This window comes from Agrilus planipennis, unplaced genomic scaffold (genome assembly GCF_000699045.2).
Source record: "Agrilus planipennis isolate EAB-ADULT unplaced genomic scaffold, Apla_2.0 scaffold11, whole genome shotgun sequence".
Taxonomy (NCBI): Eukaryota; Metazoa; Arthropoda; class Insecta; order Coleoptera; family Buprestidae; genus Agrilus; species Agrilus planipennis.
Genome location: NW_020440736.1, coordinates 2,485,779 through 2,505,939, shown reverse-complemented (window position 1 = coordinate 2,505,939; position 20,161 = coordinate 2,485,779). Strand labels below are relative to the sequence as shown.

The following is a 20,161-nucleotide window of genomic DNA, read 5'->3' as shown; positions in this document are numbered from 1 at the left end:
GGCTAACGACTGGAGTAAAAATAAAATAAATAAATAATATTAGCATCGGGTTAGGATGCTAATATTATTTCAAAGTAATTCGGATAATTTAAAAATTAAGTGAAGAGTGAAATTTAATTTTTTGTAATTCAATATTTATTAACTAATGTAACGTGAAATATTTATTAACCATGTTTATTTAATTGTTTTGGTCTTCAACAACATTTCGATATCTTTTATAATTATTGTAGACACCTATAAAAGAACAATTTTTGCAAAATTTCAGAACCTAACTCTAAACATGTTCATACACATAGGGCCCAATTTCAGTCTAGTCGTATTTACCGGTTGTAGTAGCGCTCTGTCAACTCTGGTGCCGTAAATCGTTCCGCGGGCCACATTTGCGGACAGAATATGACCCGGAAACGGAAAGAAACGCCAGCAAGCAAATCTATTTCCATAGTAATTTATTTCCGGAAAACATACATATGCACAGAAGGGGGTATAATCTTAGCCATTTATCAGCTGTCACGTGGAAAAGAGTGGGGAGAACGACGATAACAGAAGCACTTGAAGCAGAAACGTTGAAGGCGAAACTGTACCCGAAGCGACGCTCGACGATCTCACGGAGAATACCGATGGCGCTTTCGTGGTCTGCTCTTCGCTCGGAAGATACCGGAACAATGGATGCTCCACCAATGCTTCCAACACTGTAACAATTTTGTTCAAATTAGATATAAATGACAGATAAAAGACAGAATATCCAGATAATTTTTTCTTATTCCCTAGACTCTTTGTCGAAATTATCCCAGATTTCCCTCACAATCTGACAACTATATCTATTGTGTTCATATATAGGAGTCAAAAGTTTTTGTTTTTTTAATATTTCTGGTATTACAGACAAATGATGAGGATACCGTGGATAGAGAAGGTTAAAAATGAAGAGGTATTAGAAAGAGTAAGAAAACAGAGGACTCTATGGAAGTCAGTAAGAAATAGGCGAGATAGGTTAGTAGGACATCTTCTCGGGCATGAAGGTCTAGTCAGAGTCAGATTAGAGGCAGAAACGGGAGTTAGGAGGAGTAGAGGTCCGTGTCCAACCAGTCTTAGGAATAACGACCTTGTGATGACGATATTTATTACAGAAGGCCTAGATAAGATTACTGTTCAGAAATAGTTAAGGATGTGGGATGTTCTAGTTTTAGGGAAATTCGAAGATTAGCTCAGGATAGAATGGAGTGGAGGATTACAATTTTAATCATCATCACTATCTACAACATCCGCCTATCGCCCTGGTAGCTCCTCTACTTCCTTCGCCCAATAATATGATGACTGGGACCTAAAAGTCATAATCTTCTTTTCAAGTTCCGATTATCGTAGAATTTTTTACTGCTTAGATGTTCTTTTAGATCTGAAATAGTAGATAATAGTCCAATGTAGAAAGGTCCATAGAATAATAACGTAACTTGAAATAAAGCATTCCTTAAGCGTTTTACTAACAACAGGAACCATCCTGATTTTAATTGTTTTAGAAGCTGTTCAAACCACTGACGTTTTATGGTACCTATGATGCACACGCAACACCTTTCATTTTAAGCAAAAAGTCCGTTCCGCTTTGCACTTTTGTAGTAGTTTACAATCAAGTTCCTGACGCACAACAAGTCGATTTTCTCAAATTCTTTAACAGACAAGAGAATGTTTTACTTGTTATAAGTTGACGTCACCAATTCAGTTTTATTTCCAGGGAAGAAGCATCACAAATCTTCTTTCATTGCATGTTTTGAGATTCCAAAGCGGACTCAGGTGTACTTGCACAAATAACAAAATCAAAAATTGGTATATTAGAAAGCAAATAGAACCTAGATTCCAAAAACAAACTAATTCTGGTACCAGAGTCAGAGTCATCCCACCTATGCTATCAGTTTATTTTAAAACAATCTCTGCCCCCAACTGTTCTTGCGCGCAGTTGGTACGGCTATCCCCACCGGTGTAGGGTTAGAGCGTGCGATGACGTGTCGTACCTCCACCCCATTGAACTAGTAACCGATGCCTAACCGTCGAAGTTGTGCACGGCTGTAGGCACTTGAGGTATCGGGTCGTGGTTTTGGAGGCACTAGTATCCTGGCACCGCTCTGCCCTATGGTCAAATCGTGAGCCTCAACTGCACCGGTACCTGATATCTGGGGTTTCAGGCAAAATGGAGGGTCATGAATGGTATTTGAGTTTCCTAGTATCCGATGGTAGGATGGTCCGGGTTCTTGAGACTTTTTGCTGTAACCTGACCCTCAGCTGACACCCACCGGATCAGTGGGGGGTGGACCTACAGACTGCGCAAGCCTTCAAGTCCACAGTGGGGGGCGGGGGCGGTTGCACTCAAGTTATGTAATTTGCATCCTCCGAAATGTAAAGGATAATATGCCCCAATTTCAATTAATTTTATTAGTTAGTTTTTACGTATAAGAGAACTGTTATCACTAAGTCAGTACCTTCCAGTTTTATTACCAAAATAGGATTTAACATTGAAACTATTTAGTTTAGGGTAACATCTGGATTGAAGTATTGACGGAGGGTAGTAGCCGCTATGCGACATGATCGTAAAATTTAAAGTTCACTTCTATTTCCTTCGAATTGCAATATATATTTCACGAAGGGGCAGAGCCGCTGCTGTATTCAATCCATTCGTTTCCATTAATATTTCCTGTTGAAACGAACGGCTTTCCTATGGACATTGCAAACTCTACAGTTTAATAACTTCACCCGGGTAAAGTTGGCGGCTGTTATCTCAACAAGTATGTCGTATTTCCTTACTCAAAGTGAGCATTTGTTAAAGACCATTTTCAAGTCACTTATGCAAGCTCGCCTTCCTTCAATAATTGGATAAGTGTTCCTGGTTGCTTTAGAAGGTGGTTCACGTGTAAATCCACTTTTTCATATTATAGCATAAGCACTTCTTTAAAATTTAAACGAAGGTTGCTACTGCTCAGATTTAGAGGATTAAAATCAGTTTTAGAGCGAGACAAGTGGATGGCGATTGAAGTAGTAGAAAAACTGACGGTGAAAACGTTTAAAGAGTTTTTTTTACGATAAAATTTGAATTGTTTCTCCAAAACACTTTAGCTACTAAAGTGCTCCTGCTTTTATTTTTATAATTGCAAAAAAATCCCGTAATTTGCTTACTGGTGTAAAAAGTAAAATATTTTTACTGCAATCTTCAACAGTCAGCTTATTCATAGAATATCAAATAAAAAATGTCAATTTCCAGAGACTGTGTTTACCTATAGACGCCTCACGTGTGAACAAATTCGAAAATATTTAAGGTGTAACATCACCTACTTCTACTACTGTAAGCCTACAGGTTGATAATTCCACTTTATTTTCATTATGAGAGTTGATCATTTCTTTAACATATTCTCACAACAATAAAAACATTGTTAAGATCAACATAAAGTAACAATCATCATCATCATAAGATCGTCAGTCCTAAGAGTGGTTAGACACGCACCTCTACTCTTTCCTATCCTGAGCTAATCTTCGCATTTCCCTAAAACTAGAACAACCTACATTCTTCACTATTTGCGAACAGTAATCCAATCAAGGTCTACCTCTACCTCTCCTAACTCCCCTTTCTGTCTCTAATATGCCTCCAACTAGACCTTCATGCCTGAGAAGGTGTCGAAACAATCTATCTCGTCTATTTCTTATTGAGTCCCCTGTTCTCTTACTCTTTCTAATACCTCTTCATTTCTAAACTTCTCTATCCACAGTATCCTCATCATTCGCCTGTAACACCACATTTCGAACGCTTCTAACCTTTTCCGCCGCTCCCACTGTCCATGTTTCGCACCCATAGAACGCCGTGCTCCAAACATACACTTTTAACAACCTTTTTCGAATTTTTAAATTAACCATTCGCGAGCACAGAAGTGACTTCTTTTTATTAAAGGCGACACGACCCTGCGCTATCCTCTGCTTTATATCCCTACTACTCCTTCCGTCCTGACTTATCTGACTCCCTAGATACCTAAAATCGACCACTTCTTCTAATTTTCCGCCTCCTTTCTTTATATTTGCTCTTTCCCTACTTTTTACTTCCATCGCATACCAGTATTTTTGTAAAAATACTAATTAATAATTTTTTAGAAGTATACAGCAAAACAAACGCGGATGCTTGGGACTACAATTTAGGTAATTCTTTTGCGAAATCTCGGAAGAAGGGAAACAGAGGAGAAGTCGAAGAATTAAAATTGGTATAAGAAAAATTAAATACGTCAAGTTCTAATTGGCTATTTGCAAAATAGATAAAAAACAACGTACCAATCGTCGTAGATTTTGACGTAGTTGTCTGATATGTAGGATTCGTTGTAGTCCTCTCTGTTTCTGAAATAAAAATATACTTCGTTAAAGACATCAAAAGAAGTACTTACAATTAGTAAAATGTATGTGGAGTACCTCCAAATTTTATTATATATTCAACATACTTAAGTATTGTAAAACATTGAGTGCATGAAATAGTTGATTGTCGGTTTTTCAAACTTTCTCTAACATTACAGTGTTGCCCAATATTGACGGCTTGTCGGCATAACGCGTTAACCTAACCTAACAAGTTTGAAAACTACTGTTAACCTAACCTAACAAGTTTGTAAACTACTGTTAACCGAACCTAGCAAGGTTAAAAACTGCTATTAACCTAACCTAACAAACTCGAAAACTACTGTTAACCGAACCTAACAAGTTTGAGAACTACTGTTAACCTAACCTAGCAGGTTTGAAAACTACTGATCATGAGTACCATCTGGTCTAAAACTCTATACTTTAGATTTGAAATGATCGACGACCAACAAACGCATTTCGTAATATTAAGATACCTAATAATAATTACCATTAGAGCATTAATTTTTGTCTGACTCGAAAACGGTAGGTATACGATAAAGGATTGAAATCGCACATGGGTTTAAATCAAATTATGCATAAAAATTACTAAAGTTAATTAAAAGTCTAATTTATTAAACATTTTAACAATTGGATTTACTATTACTACAATCGAACTGTAAACAAACAAAAACATATTTCTTTCACTTTCTCTAAAGGTCAAAAGTTTGGATCAGGATCACTTTTACAGTTTCTATGTCAACTTCATCTCGAGGGTGATATATTGCATGCGATAAACAGTTTTCGGAAAGATATACAAACATATGTATCTTGGTGTATCGACTTTTAAACTAGAACATATTCTCCATTCCCTACAGACAAACCGGTTCCACTTACGGCTCAGAGTCAAATCTCGTGAGACATCCGCATTCCACTGGATTTCACTTTACTTTTCACATTGTCTGTAGAATGAGATGGAACCTACATATTCAGATTATCTCGGGAGAGTAACCATTGGAAAGATTCTAACACTGGGACATTAAATTAAATACCTTGATATTTTAAAATGATATTGTAATGTTAAAAATACGTGTACAACCCTATATTAATTAAACTTAACATTTAATGACTTTTAACCATTATTGATTGTCTAAGCAATTTCACTTGAATAAGCGAGTGAGACTGGTTCAACTTTTTTTTATTGAATTATGCCTATTTTATGCAAGTTTTCATTGGATCCTTCACTCTGGGTACTGTTGTTTTTACTATTCATAGAATAGCGGGCATAACACTTCAACTGGTTGGTTGCGACTGTTTCGTTATTTTCTAGCGCTCTACGATAACGTCTCTTGAGATACCATAACATTTTTAATTATTAATAGTGGTTAATATGAAATATTAATGTGAAAATTCATTTTCAATTTTCCATCCACTACAAACTACCTCAGGTTAATGAGGAAAAATTTTTGTTGCTGCTGTCACACTCTCGCTGGGATTCGAACCCGGGACCTATGGCTTTACAAACCAATGCTCTCACCACTAAGCTACGAGAGATAACAACAGCAACCACGACAAACCGAGCCTATAAGGTTACAGATCCATCGATTTTTTACTAATGTAATCATATAAATTATAAAATTATGTAAAGAATGAAATGAATGGGACAATACAGAATGGTAAAAAAGACCAGAGATAAATCGCCCCAAGAAGAATTCAAGAACGACTAAGAAAGAGATGGAGCGATAATATGCGTCCTGATTACAACATCGGTGAAGAACAGGCTTAAGCCTAAGTGGAAGAAGAAAGAATAAGAAGTAATTAGAAAAAAATGTACAATTTTATCTATTTCACCATCACTAGGTCGACGGTTAGTCAGGCACCTTCAGTCTTTCCTGTCCCGAGTCAATCTCCGTAATTCCTAAAACCTTGAACATCACACATCCCTTCTAACATAGATCTTTCTTACATGTTTTCGGTTTGGCTTTTGCAAACGATTTAATGAAAAAGAAAAATGGTTTAATATAAGATATAAGTGCCGGAACTCATTTAGACAATCCCATAATACGGCCCAATTTCCATATATTTCTTTTCCAGTAGTAAACACATTTTTTCGATGATGGGCGACACCGAGCAACGCTTGCAATATGGCACTGTGTCTGCGCGCCGAATACACAAATTGTCTCATACATTGTCTGTGTCATTATTATCTCGGAAAATTCCTGAGAACTCATTGCAAACAGTGAGATTCGTTCATCTAAATGCAAATCCGAAATTGCAGCGACGGTTTGGACGACATTCCTTTGCTTTCTAGTCTCCACGTATGTACCCACATAAGTTAGTAGCGAAATTTTGTCACAAAGAAAACGTTTATTTTACTCGCCTTTTAAAACGTAATGTAACCATAACTTACTATTATTACATTTACTTTGTTTTTAATGGCTCTAACTTAAATATACATATAACCCTTCTCTCTGTTTTAGGTCATTTTAATTTTAACACGTACTGAATGTCTAAAAGTTAGGTTATGAAGGAAATGAATTTTAAAATTGCAGTTTTAAGACAGATAACAAATAAAATATTGTAATGTTCGTGGGGTTTAACAAAATTAACTTCTAAGACTGATAACGACAAAAACTATTTATTTGCACTAATTATTAAAGAACTTAAAAACACCTTTAAATTATTACTAAACTTAGGTTATGAATTATTCGATTTATTTACACTAGGTACTGTTGATATATCACTATTCACTGCGCTATTTATTTCACTGCTATCACTGTCAATTTATTTATGGATTCACTTCTGCAACGGTCAATTTATTTCTACTCCTCTCGGCGATCATCTCTTTCTTTAAATACTCTTTTGTTTACTTTTGGGAACCTTCTGGAAACGTCCGAATAGTTTATTTTTTCTTTGAACTGTTTAATTGCTTTCCCAGAAGGCAGCTTCGACACACACATTTACAAATACGGCGTACATGATGAAAGGCGCCCGCGGCTACTCGGCGAATCGATAAGCCGTTCACGCCCACACAAACACACTCGTGCTCGCTACAATATTAATTAAAAAATAATGATAATGAATACAATCACCTTTTCCTCGTTTTTAGGCATTTATACAAAGCGAACAGTAATGGCTAACTTGAGTCTAAGTGGATTACCGGAAGTTGCGATTTTAATCTAGTATTGAACATTTCATGACTGAACGACTTGTAGTCATTGTGATAACCTTCTATCAAAATAATTCTGCAATTGTTTCAACATTACAAAAAGTAGGACATTTTAGAATATACCACAAATGGCGCGGTAAACGCCATCTGTAGTACAATGCTACATTTTAGGATTACGTATGCTCCAACAAGGTCCATTTGTATGGATATCTACTTGCTGAAGCGAATCCCGGCGTAGCTAACCTCAACGTGATAGGCACGTTACCATAATAAGTAAGAATACAGACCACTTATTATTTTATTGGTAGGACATTTGATCCAAAAACTGTGTCCAGTATTAACAAACGTAACGTGCCAAAATGCATGTACTCACGGTAAATTTCACAAGGGTAGACGGAACAAAAATTTCATGTTTAAAAACTTTAATACAGAAATATTAAACACAAAAAATAAAATACACCTTTTAAAATAAAATAAAAATTATGAAATAGATAAATGTACCGGTCTGGCTTGTTGGGGCCCTTCCAACGAAAACGTCTGTCTTCGGTTGACCAATTTAGTTTAGTATTTCTTTCCAGAATTTATTAATAATGTTATGTTTCCATTCGTGGAAACACACTCCACGATTGACTTGAAAACTTATTTGTTGATATATTTTAGAAAGGAAATGAACGCAATTGCAATTTTAACTCAAAAAACGTACCAACCGGCTTCTTCAACTTCCACCAGCTTTCTTTCTTCTTTCACCTTCTTCAGCGATCGATCACTCTGCTTATTTCTTTTAGTGCATTAACCCCCTCCAAATCACACCAATACCGTTATCACACAACAAATGCCCGAAGACACTTCCCTCTACCCTAAAAAAACTTTTACGTGTTTCATTTCCGACAGCCACTAATGGTGGGCGGACAGTGTCTCCGTGCTACGTCGTAGGACGGAAGGCCTTCTTCAAGGCTTTTAGGATTGGGGGAATGTGTGGGTGGTGGTTCGGGTGAGAAAGATGAGACGGGTGAAATGAAGACAGAAGAAAATGAAAGATTATCTGTGGAATATTACTGTTCCAGCATTTGCCTAAGCAATCCCAGTAAACCCACAGAAGTAGGATATCTAGGGGCAAATCTTATCTATCAATGCTTTTCTTACGGCACTTTCGCTCGTTAGATTTTGGCCTCTCATTGGTCGGCCCCGCCCCCTCTTGTGTCATGTGGGTGCTTTTTGTTGTTATCCTATAACGTCGATCAAGGCAGACGGACCCGAAATCGAACCAGTGTCCTCCCAAAAGTTAAGCAGTGATCTAAACCTCTAGGCCATGCCACTCGGTTCTACTTTTAAAGTCCACAACATTAATACCCCAAGCCCTACCTTTGAAAAACGAGTTTAGCGCCTTTAATACAAGCACTAATAATTTTTGTACCGAAAGGAACGTAACACAAAACAAAACACAACACAAATGAAGGATATATACAAAAGTTTAATTAGACTGAACAACACTCAAAAACAACATAAGAACAACAACAAATAATAACAATATAAAACACTTACGAATTATCAAGAGGTAGACTGGTTACTGGTTACTGAACACTGGTTTTTAAGTAGGAAAAAAAACTGTGTTTCATTCCCACTAGCCAGTAATGTTAGTGGGCGGGCAGTCCCTCCGGACTACGCCGGAAGGTAGGGCGGAAGGCCCTCTTCAGCCTGCTTTCAGGAATCGTGGGAATGGGTGGGTGGTGGTTCGAGTGAGAAAGATGAAACAGACGAAATGAAGACAGAAGAGAATGAAAGATTATCTGTGGAATATTACTGCCTCACCATTTGCCTAAGTGATCCAAGGAAACCACAGAAAAANCAACACTCAAAAACAACATAAGAACAACAACAAATAATAACAATTTAAAACACTTACGAATTATCAAGAGGTAGACTGGTTACTGGACACTGGTTAATAAGTAGGAAATTTGAAGGGTATTTATACAACAGGATTGTTAGTAAATAGAGGGAGAACATTCTAGAAGGAAAAGTATTAACAGAACATGTACAGACTAGTTGAAATTGAATAGAATAGAATTCGAAGAAAAAGTAAGCGAGGGAAAGCCAGCTATTAATAAGGGTTGTTAAATAGGTATCGAAGACGATGAAATTCTAGGTAAAGATAGCGATAGCGGAACAATAGAATTTAGTTTGAAAAGAAACAAAGGCATGCACAAGATAAGAAGCGAAAGGTTTACAATATTTACACATGTACAAAAATATGAAAAATTAATATACAAAAATATATATACAATACAATATATATTCCTATTTTTTGTATTCGCCACACGAGCAATATTAAAATCATTCGTAACGATTAGTGATAATAACTTGCCACTAATTAATGTAGCACTGTTTTCTCAGGACTGGAATGGAGGGACAAACAAGTGTTCGTTTACCAGAAAAAAGGAAAAGCTTTTTGATAGTACCTACTACAAGTCAACTCGACTATCATGCACAATAATCAAATGTAGGATTCTCCATTAAACTCAGGGCCTTATAAATTACGTTAGCGAAAGTTTTCTAATTAAGTGAAGCCAAGCCGACGATGTCATGCCATATTGACGCGTGAAGTAATAAAAGAGGCGGGAAATAAATTAAAGGGCTTCTTATTAGTACAATTTTCACTGCTAAACAGCTTTAATTAACTACGTCTAAAGAACATTAATAAGCACAGCGACTAAACACAAATTAGGCATCTTTTCCTATATATTTTCTTGAACAGGTTCTAGAACACGCGTAAACAAAATAACCAACATTTAATCCTAACTATAACGTCTTCATTTCAGTTTTTATTCATCTATCTTATCCAATTTTTCTTAAAAAGTGAAGCACTAGGCGCAACGCATCGACATTATTCAATCACTGAATATTTATCTTTTATGCGCTTATTTATATTTACTTATGATCTACTGAATGATCTCCGACCACGAAGTATTTTCAATACAAAAGTGAAGAAATATCAATCAAATTTATGTTTCAAGAAATAATTTTTGCTTTACGTTGAGCTGTACAAGTTTGACGACAATATGAACATTGTTAACAAATTAAACGAATAATTTCACTTTCTGGGAACAAGATTTAATCAATTTTTGGTTCGGAATGTAATGAGAGTACTACCTTAACAACTAATAGACAACTGAAGTAAAATCTCGAACTCTATAGGTACTCTTTGTTGTTAGCACCTGTTGATGTTCTAATACGTTGAAATTCTCCTTTGTTATTTAATCATTCCCGGTTCTAGTACAGCTTCCACTCTGTTGTTATCATTTGAACGAACAAGTTGGATATGCATTTTGCATATCCTTCACACGGCGAAACTAAATGCAAAACGACAATTTCACACCATCGCAGTGTCCTATACTTGGTGCACACGCGATTCACGGTGCCAGAATCCTATTAAGAGCAACTCGCGTTTAAACGTTATGGAATAATCCTATAAACGCTCCAAAATATCCTTTGGAACAAAGGGTGAAACTGGCTTCGCTGCGGAACGCTCAAGGTGATTTTCATATTATCCAATCAGTAAGTGGGTTGCATTGAAGCCATAGACTATGATAATCTGCTGCTTATCAAACCGCCGATGATGTAGTCTAAAGTTTAATTCAATAATTCTTATGTTCCGTACGTAATCAATGCTTTATAAATAATATAAAATAATTAAAGGAGAATATAGGGATACCGGGAAAAACTCTTGACGTCCTCCTTGAATGATTACATAAACACAAATACCTTCAAAACGAACGATAACAGTCTACATTTTTAATTAACAAAAAGCACAAAAACAATGTTTTCACCGTACTTTTCGCCAATGGGGTCAAATCTGACCATAAAACGTTGGAATATCAAAATACAACATTAACATCAATATCACTGGAATATTACAGTTAGAATTTATCTCTCACAATATTGATACCTTCGCCAGAATACAACTGTCTCAATTATCATCCTATTGTAATTCTATTTTCTCCCAGTTTCAAGACATTATTTTAGAATTAATTATACTTGAGGGTAAATAAATTGTTTTTAAAGTGTGCAAACCTTAATTATTATATTGTAAACTTCTGGTGTTATTATTGACATTAAATTGGTTCAATGATTGAGAACAGTTAACAGTTCTTGCAGCGGCGTTATCAAATCGCCTTTAGTTATCGCAAGCGTCAACTGACGAAACACACATACCAATTCGTGACCTTCGCTACAGCTGAATGTACGTAACGATTAGTAATAATCTACACTCGACAGCGTTCGATTGGTAAAGTGTTACATCCATAAAATACAAAAATAAGTTATAATACTAGATCATTACCCGCTTGAAAGATATTAAATTCATTTCCAGCCTAAAGACCAGTTTAGAATGAGCCATATTTAGATGAGTGCTTAAGTATTGAGGATAAATGATGAGTTATCTTTCTTAATCAAGTATTTTTTAACATAGCGTTGACAAGCGATGCAACAAAACGTGTATCTGATTTTGACCAGCATCAAGGCTCATCTAGTGTGTAAGTTCAATCGTTTACGAACGAAACAAAGTCACTGCAACTCGTTGTTTTTAAACATGGCTCTGTTTCAAGTGAGGCATGTGGATGTGATGAAGTAGAAACAATCAAACATATATTGGTGGATTGTCCACGACCACGTCTTAATAAGCCCCTCATATGTTTGGTTTAGTGTTAACCTTTAAGCCACTTTAATTGATTGTTCTTTTTGATATTGCTGTTTCTACTTTTGGGAATCGCATGGTGAGTAATGCAGTGTAATTAAGAGACAAAACAAATAGTAATTGACAACGTACGGATAAATTGCAACAACAATTAAGCAGGTACGTCGACGGAGAATGTAAACGGTGATTGTAAAATAAATATCAACAGCCTATTACTATGCTATTACACATACACTACAAAAAATATCTGTGTCGCGCAAAAACGTCCGGCATTTGGCGTATTTCATTTGCAACGATCATACATGGTCGTGCAAATCTTTAGCGTTATGTACTATAACCCCATAGAAAGGAGTCAAGTGGATTTAGATTAGGATTACGCACCGGCCTAGCCACAGGACTATTCTACACTGACCTACGACACTGATATTCTACCAATGACATTGCTTAACTACATACATACGCTATTAAAAGAACACTAACTGTAATATAAACATCGTTAGTAACACTTCTAACAATCTAATCTAATCTAACAAATAACAAACAATGCAAGACTACAAAAAATACAAAAGAAGTGAAGAAGAATTAGCAACTACTCAGCGTTAAATGTCATATTTCTGTGCAAGAACCTACCAGGGTCGGACTTGCCTTTACATAGGTTTTCTTGAAGACGGTAGTCTCTCGGACCACCAATAATTTACTCAATTTTCATTTTTTATAATGCCTTAACATCTCCTACAAGGTTAATTGTTTCAGAAACACCCTGTATATATATGGTACCTACACTAAACGACAAACTATTGGCGCCTGATTTCCAAAAATCTTCGCCGGAACTTACATAAAGTTATTTATAAAATAGTACCACAAGGTATTAATGGATAACCTCAAGTCTTCAAAAATTCGGAACAAGAAAGTATATAATTTGTATTATATATTTTATGTATAAAGGTGTTCATAAACGTTTATGTAGAAAATCTGTAGCAATTTAAAACATAAAGGAAGTTGTATGAAGCTGGAAATTGTATAGGTATTTAAAGTCATACCTGTTGTAGTAATCAATTCGGTTGTTGTTGATTCTGTTGTCGTGGTTGTTGTGGTTATTACTTCTGAAATAAGCAAAAACAATGTAATAGTTAAATCCCACAGTCACAGTTACTAGCAGCTATAGATACTTGTAAGAAGGTAATAATTACAGTTCGTTTAGATGAGGGGAGCAACGTTTCTGAGACAAGTTCTATTGAGTTTCAGAGCGATGTCAAGAAATGAATCCATTGCTGTTTGTGATTATCATAATGTAAGCGTGGTAAATACCCATTTTGCCCAAACGGTTCATAGGTTTCTTTGGTCATTGCTATAGCTAACTCTTTATACACACACTTACGCAATTATAACAACAATAAACAAATAAATTAGCAAATGCATAATATCATCCATTAGACATGCATTTTTGGCCTTTAAAATCTTTTAGTCGAGGTTTCTCCAAGTAGAATATTGAGTATGCGCAGGTTGTTTGGACCAAAGATTTAGGGTGGAACCAATGACGCCTTATACAAGGTTTGGCAATGAAACGGGAAGATTTCGTAAATAATTTTATTGTTGAAAAAATATTTTCACTTTCTGAGCATGAAGAGGTGTTTCAGTACATGAAATTTTGTTTGTTAACAAAACCGGAGAGATGAAAGTGTGCCTCATCACTCATCCACAAGTTGTTACCACCATTTTCTTCCAACCTGGCAAGCATAACCTCACAAAATCTGAGACGCTGTTGATAATCACCCGGGTGAAGAGATTGAACAACCTGTATTTTATACGGGTGATATCGAAGATCTTGATGGAGTATCCTTCTCAGCGATCTGTCACTTATTCGAAGGTGTGTGGCGTGACAGATGGCCGATCGACGTGGACTTCTTAACATTGCTTGTCGAACACGTTCAATATTTTCAGGGGTTCGAATCGTTCTGGCACTACCACCTCTTTTTCTAGACGTCGATCCAGTTTGCTCGAGGTTGTTTACCCATATTTTAATCGCATTGTCTGACGGAACAGGTTGGTATCGTGGTATGTTAAAATGCCGTCGAAAATCCCGACGCGTTTGCACTAAACTCTCGCCATTTTGATAATAAGCCTTAATTGCGTAACCGCGATGCTCACCCGTCCAACGCTCCATTGTAGACTAAATGGCAAGCCACTCGGGTCCCGGCAGGCCTGTGACTGTCTTCCCTACGACCTCAAAGCCCGCTGCAAGCCCCACCCCAAATCTTCCCGTTTCATTGCCGAACCCTGTATTAATAAAATGTTGCCGTGAAAAATGATACAAGGTCTTGAAGGTGGTATATTTTTTTTATGTTTGTTAATAATAATAGTATCACAAGATATTCATAAATCCTTATCAAAACTGACACAAAGGCAAACCATTAAGCAGCAAATATTCTTTTACCCGCAACGTGTAGTTATAGAGCTGGAGCTGCAACGTAGAGAATTAAATATTGGAAAAGGAATCAGACAGGAATGTACACTGTCAACGCTACTTTTTAATCTATACATCGAAGACGCGATCAACATCAACATATTTATAAATACAGTACAACTGCAAGGAGCAGTTAGAGATAGTTTAAACAAAATGGAAGCGGAATTGACGATATTGTATGTAAATAAATAAAAGTAAAATAAAAATACTGGTGTGCAAGGAAAGAAAAAGTATGAAAAGAGCGAATATAAAAATAAGAGACGAAAAATTAGAAGAAGTGGCTGATTTTAGGAACCTAGGAAGTCAGAAAAGTCAGGACGGAAGGAGTAGTGATATAAAGCAGAGTGTAGCGCAGGGTCGAGTCGCCTATTCGCATGAATATGAGAGAACAGAGGACTCTATGGAAGTCAATAAGAAGATAGGTTGGTAGGGGGCCATATTAGGCATGAGGGTCTAGTCAGACATACAAACGGGAGTTAGGAGGGATAGAGGTAGACGAATATGCGAAGATTATGATAAGATATGGTTCTTGTCCAAATAGTCTTAGAACTGGCGACCTTATGATGATGATGATTATTTTACATTTTGGTACAGAACCACACAACGGATCTCTGATTATGAAATTAGGTCATGACTTTTTTTGATGAAACTTTTTACTAATTTAGGTTATAAACTTGATATACACGCCATTCTTATGTAAAATTGTTATACTTGTTTCAATTTGATAGCTTCAAACGTTTTCGAGAATGACGTAGTTTAATATTTCAGAGTCTCTGAAAGGAATTTCAAATAAGAAGCAGTAGAAAAATTAATTAAATTAAACAAAATAGCTCAATAAAAATAAAATCAAATTAACTGCTCCGTATGGCCTCCTCCTACTGCTACGCCTTTTCTAATTCTCTCGATGAAGGACTTTCTGACATTAAAAAAAAAAAATATTATTCCGTTCCCTAATAAAATTAGCCGCAACTTGTGAAGGAATTTTACTGGCATAAATTAAATACTTCATGTGTCGCCAAAGACAGAAATCCATTGGGTTGTAATCAGGATTTAATGATGGTCATAGAAAAAAAGTCACTTCCTCTGCATATGAATCATATTGTTCCTCTTAGATTTATTGAGAGATCATCCAAAATGAAATTACACACACTATTCATCATTGAAATATTTTCTGAAATTCCTTTCCAAGGCTCTGAAATGTTCCACATGTCACTCTCTATCTTGTTCCCTACTGTAGGAAAGTGCCATTGCTACTGAAGTGAAACTTCTTCAAACACAAAAACATACCGGGATAGGGGTTAAGGAATTGGTTTAATGGTATTATTTGTACACTATGCTTCGCACGGGTGCCATGCTGATAGTAAATATACTATAAAATGTATTTATGTACAACAATCACAACTTTTTTGTCATTAGACAATACAAACCGGCCGGTATCGCCACAACCGCTATGTCCCTGCATTTTAAGTCTGTAATATCATCGAAAATATTAATTTAAATTACAAGCTGTAAAGGACCGTATTGATCTATATTAAATGCACAATGTATTTAAAAGTACTTAATTCGATAAGGATTAATGCTGTATTGCTTAATATCGCTTCGTAAATATGTCATTATTTCTCGTAAAAAGTAAAGGAAACAAAAATGGTTATTGTGGATTATCCCTAATAGATAGACATACACCCGGACTATTTTTTGTTGACCTTTTTAAGGTGTACAATACTGTAGTACATTATTTTTATCTATCTCGTAGAGTTCAGCCAGCGATTGCAATGTAAGCGCAAAAAAAATGTGTTTATTTACGACATCACATTAGAAACCTCTAAAATTATCAGTGTTTCTCTACTATATTATGCATGTATTATACATATAAACCTTCCTCTTGAATTACTCTATCTGTTTAAAAAAACCGCATTAAAATCCGTTGCGTAGTTTTAAGGATCTAAGCATACATGTCTGTCCAGCGGGGGAAATACGTTGCATGATTTCGTTACATAGCAACTCGCATGAAACGAAACGAACTACCGTGCGTACAGAAGTTTCACTTCAAAAAAGTTATTTTCGAAAAAGGGAACTACTTTTAGTTAATAACAGCTGTCAAAATGAGTTATCAACTGTGAAGTCTAATCTACAAATATTAATTTGCAAAAAAAAAAACGTTAAAAAGGCCTTCCCCCGGATGTTTTTTACCGTATATTTTGGTTATTATTATCAAAAAATACACAATTTTCAAAATCCGAACACTCCTTATTCTAAACAATATAACCTTCTTCTTCCCTGCTCTCTATGCTCCCATAGTCTCCACCATAGACATATATTAAAGGACGTGCCTTAGCCGTATGTCGTTGTAATAATTTTTTGTCTTGACAAGTGAGGGAGATAGCGTATGGTTTCGGACTAGTGCTATCTCTTTCATGACACGCTTACGCACTATCGTAAGAGAGATGAATATTGTCCGAAACTTCATTTCATCTCTTTCTTTTGTCGTACCACAAGTCTGACCGCTAAGGCATGTCCATTAATAAACGTCGATGGTCTCCACTCTATGTCACACCATTGGGAAGAAAAAAAACCATAGATAACACTAACTTCTAATGAATGATATGACATAAAAGCGCGAAATTTAAAATTTTTAAACTATCCACAACACTAGCAACACCTTTTGTTTGATCCAATCCTTATATTTTAGTCCAAGTAACCTGCTACATTATGATAGTTATTACTGATCCTGTTTGTAAAGCACATTTAGCTGTGGCAAGCTATTTTTAGTTCCAGTTGAATTTTTGTAAGTGCATACCAGAACAGAAATAAACAGGAAATTTACTTTAAGATCGAGTATGAAATTCGATAAACTATCAATAAAGTTTGAAATGTTCTCAGCTCCTCAACAACAAATAATAACAAGTTTTAAACGAACTGCAAATTCCTTCTTAACTTTTCTTTCTTTCGTAAGTTACCGTATAATTTAAATGTAGCGTTCGCTTTCCCTAATGAGTTTCTCGATGTGCAGGTGTAGTCGCCAGCATCTGATGGAGATACTTTGTGAATTGTAAGTGTATTTCTTACTCTGTAGCCGTCCGTTATTTCCACAATAGAAAACTTGGAACTGAAAAGAAAAATAGGCTAAAGTAAATTGTGAGTATCTCATTAAAAAACTTTTTTTACTCTCTAGACTTATTAACTAAAAATATAATTCAAGTATTTAAAGTATAGGTACACATTGAAGTTAACTGTAATTTATGGCGTTGTTCGGGACGACCCGGTGGTAGAAAAGTGTACTATATCGGCCGGGAATAGAACCCAGGTCGCCCCGATCGCAACATTACTAAAAATACTCAACACCAGTACAAGTCACGCCTACGATCAGATTTTATGTAAAACTTCTGTAGCATTTGATTCTCCATTTTAAGCACGTTCACTTGTTTAATTAATTAATTGTTATTGTCACATTGAGTGAATTGTTTTCACTTCAATGTACAATATTTTTTATAAAGATTTTCACGTCATACGTCGCGCTGTTAGTTTCAACTAGATTTAATAAGGAATCGCATGGTGAATACAGTGGTGTGGTTAAGAGAAAAAATTTTGTATGAAAACCACAATTTACAATCCGAAGCCAGTTCTGCCCATACATTGGTAACGTATAGGTATGTCTGTACCTACAGCGATAAAAACTCAGGCGCTGCATCGATGGAGAATGTGAACATCAACAACTACTACAGCCCATTTCAATTTGTTTGAATTGTGGCCTTGAAGAAATCTGAGCGAAGATTGAAAGAATACACACTAGGCGTGAGCAAGACATAAATAGTTGGAACAAGCTTGAACGAGCCGAGCTCTCAATGGGAGGTCTGTACAGTACTAGACGAAAATGTTTAGCAATTTCTTAAAACAAAAATGTATATAAATTAACAATAGAAAACAAAGCAAAAGTTTTATAGGTGTGTAGAGCGTTAAGTTAATTCACTTGTTATTATTTTTGGTTAAATGTGCTTTTAAATAAAGCATATTCTTAAATTTTAACGAGGCAGTTTAAATAATTTTGCAAATGGTACTGTACACTTTTGACTAGTTCTCGCTCGATGATCGGTGGAGAAATGAGCTCCGCAGACGAATATGATTGGATTTAGAATTATGCTACGGCGCATCCTTATAAAGGGAAGGGGCATATCTCTAACTTCTTGAAACGAACAGTACACATACTGAATGATATTTATTCGCGGGGTAAACGTTCCATAAATATGCCGCGAATACAGAAACCGCGTATATAGAATGGTAATTAGTATGGAATCATAGGGGATACGTTCTAAGGTTCCAAAATAAAAGCAATATATATGTACAATAAAATCGATTTATTGAGAAATTCGCAATTAAAATTAATCATTATAATCAGCTTTAGACAAGGGTTTAAAAAATGTAATTATTTTTCTTTGTTTTGAATTTTGAGTTAGTCCACTCGGTTTCATCTTATATAGAAGTCGCCTCGGCACGAGCCAACAGTACATACTCAAAAAATGTCGATACATTAAGGGGATTCAGTAGTACATGCGCCGTAGAATAAAAACATGCTTATCGGTTCTAGATACCATGAGTTTAATGTTTAGAACAGAGGTTTAAAATTTTGTAGTTTTGTAGATTTGTAGTAAGATAGATAAAGTTTTGTTCTAACGTTTGTTGGAGGCCATTTTTTAATTTTTTACAAGAAGCATCAACTTTAAGCACTTGTAAAATCCTTTAATGACCGTATTATTGAAAACCAAAAACGTACAGAGTTAGTGTGAACCTTTGTCTGTTATCATACAAAAAATTACATATTTATCTCGGAGCGTTAAATCACAATGTTGAGAATAGAAACCCATATTTTCGGAAAAATTCACACTAGACACGAGCGGTCTATTGCTTTCAATCCCCTTAGTAAATGACACCGAATCCATTTTCTGTTTACCGATTGCATCCGCGAGTAATGAAATTTTTAGCCGCGAATACAGGAACTGGGTTGCAATTTTTTCACCCGCGAATGATGAAAACGCGAATAAGGAAACCGTGAATACGGAACTTTTACTGTAATTAGTTGCTTACGACAATAATGAATTAATAACATTTAATCACACAACAAATCTATAATAAATTTCATTTCTTTTTTCCTTATTTGTTTTTCAAAATTACTTCATCAATATCAAATTATATCAACAATTTTGTACATTAAAATTTATTCCTCTTATTCAAGTAATCAACTACTATTCTCTTTTTATTACAAACATTTATTTATATTTAAAACATTATTCAATGTGATTAGTTTCATGTTCTGCTTTATATTTAAAATCATTGCAGCAGTTTTCCCTTCTGTGTAATATTTTTTTTTCAATACAATTAGAAATAAATATCAAATTAATGCAGTTTACGACATTTACATCATTTTAGTTAAATGTTTCACGATTAATATAATCAATTATTCTGCAATATGAAAAATATATATTCTATCAAATTTTAT

The 20,161-nt window shown here is 35.4% G+C and overlaps 1 protein-coding gene across 2 annotated transcripts in view; it reads right to left on the bottom strand.

Moving 5' to 3' along the window:
- Window positions 1-258: 258 nt before the first annotated feature.
- LOC108733905 (lachesin) overlaps window positions 259-20,161 on the bottom strand; it is a 230,939-nt gene continuing 211,036 nt past the window's right edge. For both annotated transcript variants that reach the window (XM_018465256.1, XM_018465258.1), the window contains 4 exons: window positions 17,628-17,776; window positions 13,247-13,309; window positions 4,294-4,356; window positions 259-689 (listed from right to left, as the gene is read on the bottom strand). In XM_018465256.1, the coding sequence (XP_018320758.1) occupies window positions 508-689; window positions 4,294-4,356; window positions 13,247-13,309; window positions 17,628-17,776 (457 nt within the window). In that variant the 3' untranslated portion in view covers window positions 259-507. The remainder of the gene's footprint in view (window positions 690-4,293; window positions 4,357-13,246; window positions 13,310-17,627; window positions 17,777-20,161) is intronic.